Source organism: Microtus ochrogaster, chromosome 5 (assembly GCF_000317375.1).
Source record: "Microtus ochrogaster isolate Prairie Vole_2 chromosome 5, MicOch1.0, whole genome shotgun sequence".
In the NCBI taxonomy this organism is placed as follows: domain Eukaryota; kingdom Metazoa; phylum Chordata; class Mammalia; order Rodentia; family Cricetidae; genus Microtus; species Microtus ochrogaster.
Genome location: NC_022012.1, coordinates 74,431,521 through 74,435,947, shown reverse-complemented (window position 1 = coordinate 74,435,947; position 4,427 = coordinate 74,431,521). Strand labels below are relative to the sequence as shown.

General features: G+C 45.3%; 1 protein-coding gene across 1 annotated transcript in view; it reads left to right on the top strand.

Moving 5' to 3' along the window:
• Positions 1-4,427, top strand: part of Parp16 (poly(ADP-ribose) polymerase family member 16) — a 27,857-nt gene that overhangs the window by 11,411 nt on the left and 12,019 nt on the right. Inside the window, exon 3 of the mRNA XM_005347767.3 lies at positions 321-458. Coding sequence (XP_005347824.1) covers positions 321-458 — 138 coding nt within the window. The remainder of the gene's footprint in view (positions 1-320; positions 459-4,427) is intronic.

Here is a 4,427-nt window from a genome sequence, read left to right as displayed (position 1 = left end):
GGCACTACCCATTCATAGAGTATATGTAGCCTCCAGCCATAACACAATAACATTCTTGCAACTAAGTGCATTAGTTCTAATAGGACAAAGCCTGAAACCTTCCATAAGGTCAGGTCATGTTTTGTACCAAATGAATAAGACCAAACAAAACCTTTTAGAATGTGAAGATTTAAGGGTTTGTTGTTATTTAGGAAGGAGACTTGATCTACTCTCATAAAATTCCTTCAGATAGGAGTGCAGTTTTCTACATCACCACTAGAGGGCATTCAGTTACCATTTTATCCGGGGTCTTTGCTGATGGAGGTTCTGTCTCCTTTCAGCTTGCAGATGCTGGCAGGTTACCCAACCTGAAGGAACTTCTCCAGTCCTCCAGAGACACAGACGCACAGGCCTGGGACCTGGTGAGCTGGATTTTATCCTCCAAGATCCTGACAATCCACAGCGCAGAGAAGGCAGAGGTAAGACTGGTGTGTAGGTCACAGGTTCCTAAGGCTGACTGGCTCTGAGACCTCCCTGGGTACCACTGGGCAGCTGGTTGAAATGCAGATTCATGGCTCTCTCAGAGATTCTCGGTATATGTCTGAAGAGCCCAGGAAGTCACACACTGGAGGGTTCAGTACGGCACGTGTCTCCTTATCTGGAAATGGGGATAACTATGGTGCACCTCAGTTGGGCGAATGCCCATCATCTTTAGGAATGAGTTTTCACTCTTGGAGCAGTATCTAGGAGCACATACACAGGGCTCAAACGTCTATCAAAACTGCAGACACTTCTGCTAAGTGAAGGCCCTGTTCACACCTTAGGGGTGTTGCTTAAGGAAAGAAGGGGAGGGCTGGAGAGATGGCTCAGCTGTTACAGGCTAGGCTCACGACCAAAAGTATAAGAGGAGAAGGGAAGGGGAGGGAACTGGCTCAGTCCAGCTGATAAACAGTAAAGTACCCCAAAGTACTGGTGTTGCAGACTGTGTCCAGTGGGGGGAAACACAAGTCAAATAATCCCAAGGGAACTCCAAATAGAGTATTTTAAGGTTATTCTTTATTCAAAGGGAAAACTCACGGAACAGAAATGGGGATCCAACATCGAAGTGTGGAGCAAGGGAAGCAGAGGCTGAGCTGGGTGGGACCATGGCTTTTAAAAGTCATGCCCCAACCTGGTCCAGCCTCTTAAAGGCCGTTGACTGAAGGAGGTTGCCTATCACCTCCCCTTTTGTCTAAATAAGAGAGTTCCAAACCCAATACAAAACTATACACACTAAGAACAGATATCAAGCATAAAAATTAGAACTACAACTAGCTTAAACAATATTAAGCGAGGAGCATATGCTAAATGTTTTAATAAGGACTCTAAGTCTAGTATTAGAAATGGCTTGACTAGATCATAAGAGGAAGGTAACTTCGACTATCTAATCTTCAACCCCATCGAAGGCCTGAGAAGGGAGATAATATTACTTGAGTAGGCAGGAAGTGCAATCAAGCAGCTTCCAAAATATGTAGCAGATGACAGAGACAACTGGCTACTTAGGTAATCACCCAAAGTCTCACTTGCAATGTTGAAGTAACCAACTTTGGCTAAGACCTAGAGTAACTGACAGACCATTTTCTGAGGTAGGAATAATTTCAGAACCATCTTACCCTGTCTTAGCAAGGTTTGGTAGTCTTTTTTCTTGTATTCTGCTTGTTATGTTTGTACATTGTGCATTTTGTCAGTGGTCAAGGCAGGGGCAGTTTTTTGCCCAAAGGCCAGTTTTGCCAAGAAGAAAACAAGCCCCAAGTGGAGTTCTTTGGTGCTCAACATTCTCTCGGGAATAGAACGGTGCTACTAGGAACAATCGTGTCTCACATCAACAGAACCCTAAATTATTTAAATGCCATGTTCTACAGATCTTTCAGGTTTTGGGTTCAAATCTTATTTCAGCCAATTATTGGGCCCCTTTTGTAAGGTGAGACCATAGTTATCCCCAAGAGGAGCAGTGACAGAAAGGGTATTACCCTAACACAGTTTTTGGCACAAGCCAGATGTCCCAGAATTTAATTTTCCTTGCCTGGCTGGAGGCTCACAGGAACAGGCTGGAACAACAGGGTCCAAAGTAGGTCATATAATTCCTGGTCTGGTATTCTGTTCTCTGAGTGGCAATGGCAGGTTGGCTATATGTGCTGTTACTAAGTTAATCAATTTCAAGTAAGCACTGAATTTGATATGATTTGTTTGTTTTGGTTTTTCAAGACAGGGTTTCTCTGTGTAGCTTTGGAGTCTGTCCTGGAACTCACTTTGTAGACCAGGCTGACCTCTGCCTCCTGAGTGCTGGGATTAAAGGCATGCGCCACCACCGCCCATCAAGAACCATGAGGGAGTCGTGGAGAGGATGTCTGTATTCCAGAGTGGGTTGAGCTACTTCCTTTATTGAATGGAATCATTTACTCATTCCTCATTCGGGATCAAGGCCCTGCTAGATGTTGGCTATTCCAGCTAAAGCAGATGTGATGGTGGCTCCTTGACTTTTGATTATGATCCAATTTAAATTCACATTAAAATGTGGGATGGTGTCAGGGTGGGGCTGGAGAGATGGTCAGTGGTTAAGAGTACTTGCTGTTCTTGGAGAGGACCTGGGCTCAGTTCCCAGCATCCATATACACCTGACAACTGTCCTTAATTCTGGTTCCAGGGGATCCAGTGCCTGCTTCTGGCTCTCATGGGCACCTGAATGCCTGCAGTGCACATACAGACAAAGAGGCACACACATATACACATACACAATAAAAATGAATCCATTAAATGTGGGAGTTTGGTATCCAGGAATGTCAGCTTTTTATTTTGTTCAAGTCAGGACATTTGCCTACCATGTATTATCACTTTATCAAAGGACATTTTAGCTGGGCATGGTGGTCACGCTTGTAGTCCCAGCATTGGAGAGGTGGAGGGAAGAGGAACAGGACTTTAAGGCCACTGGACGGCAGCCTGAGTTGCATGAAATCTCAAAAACAAAACAAAACAAAACAACTCTCCCCCCCCAAAAAAAACCTCTGAAAACAAGCAACCCCCCCCTCAAAAAAACCCTCTGAAAACACAGGGGCTGAAGAGAAGCCTCAGTAGTTAAGAGTTCTTGTTTCTCTTCCAGAGGAGCTGAGTTTGTTTTTCAGAACCCACAGATAGGCCTGTATCTGCAGTTCTGGGGTCCAATACACTCTTCTGACCTCCACTGGGACCCTGCCCACTTGCTCCCCAACCATAAGTAAAATAATAAACAAATATTCTAAACAACAAAAAAGTGTGTGTCGGGGGGTGGGGGAGCGTTACAAATGATCCAAGCATGGTGGTGGTACACACCTTTAATCTCAGCACTGGGGAGGCAAAGGCAGGCAGATCTCTACAATCAAGGCCAGCCTGATCTACAGAGTGAGTTCCAGGACAGCCAGGGCTACACAGAGAAACCCTGACTTAAAAAACAACAAAAAGAAAATAAAGTTAATACTTAAAAAAGGAGCTTAGGCATACATGGCAGTCAGATTTTGCTGAATAGCAAACCACTCTAAAGTTAATGATGAGATGAATGTACTGTTGCATTTTGTGACTCTGAGGTCATCACTCTGAGGCCGTGGCCCTGAGGTCATCATTCTGAGGCCGTGACTCTGCGGTGGTTCTTGGGGGTGAATGTTCTAGGGTAATCTTGCTTATATTTCTGGGCTTTTGGTGGAACTGCTGCCAAGGCTGAGACCCCCCCTTGTGAGGCTCACCTTGCTGAGGCTGGCGTGGGTGAGGGTGATGGCCATCAGCAGGGGAGGACAAACCCTTTGCAGTCTGCCATGTATGTGCTGAGGGCCCATTGGTCAAAACAGATCTCTGTACAGGCAGCTTCAGCGCTGAGAAATAGGTTCCCTGTCTGGATGCCATCCTGGGGGAATCCCACCTGCAATCACACTTGAAGGAGCACACAGAGGTAGAAGGGGATTCTGTGGCCGCTTTTGCCTTTGTCACAGCCTTCTGCCTTGTGACACTTGTGTTGTAAAGATAAACCATAGGAACAGATGGGAGAGTGTTGGCTTTGTCGTAGGGGTTTTGTTTTTTGGAGACAGGGTCTTGCTATGGTATCCAGCCTGACCTGGAACTTTCCATCCCCATTCTGAAACCTGAATGCTAGATTGCGGATGTGGGCTACCACCCAAACCTGAAAAGTACTGGGAACATGAGACGTGATTTCTGAGCCAGGTGTGGTGACGTTGTGCTTTAACCTCAGTACTTGGAAGCAGTAAAATCTGGGCTACTCGAGATATGGTCTTAAAACCGAAGGAAAAGAACACCTGATTTTCGATAAAGAAGCTAAAAGTATACAATGGAAAAAAGAGAGCATCTTCAACAAACTGTGCTGGCAAAACTGGATGTCAATCTGCAGAAGAATGAAAATTGACCCATATCTATCACCATGCACAAAA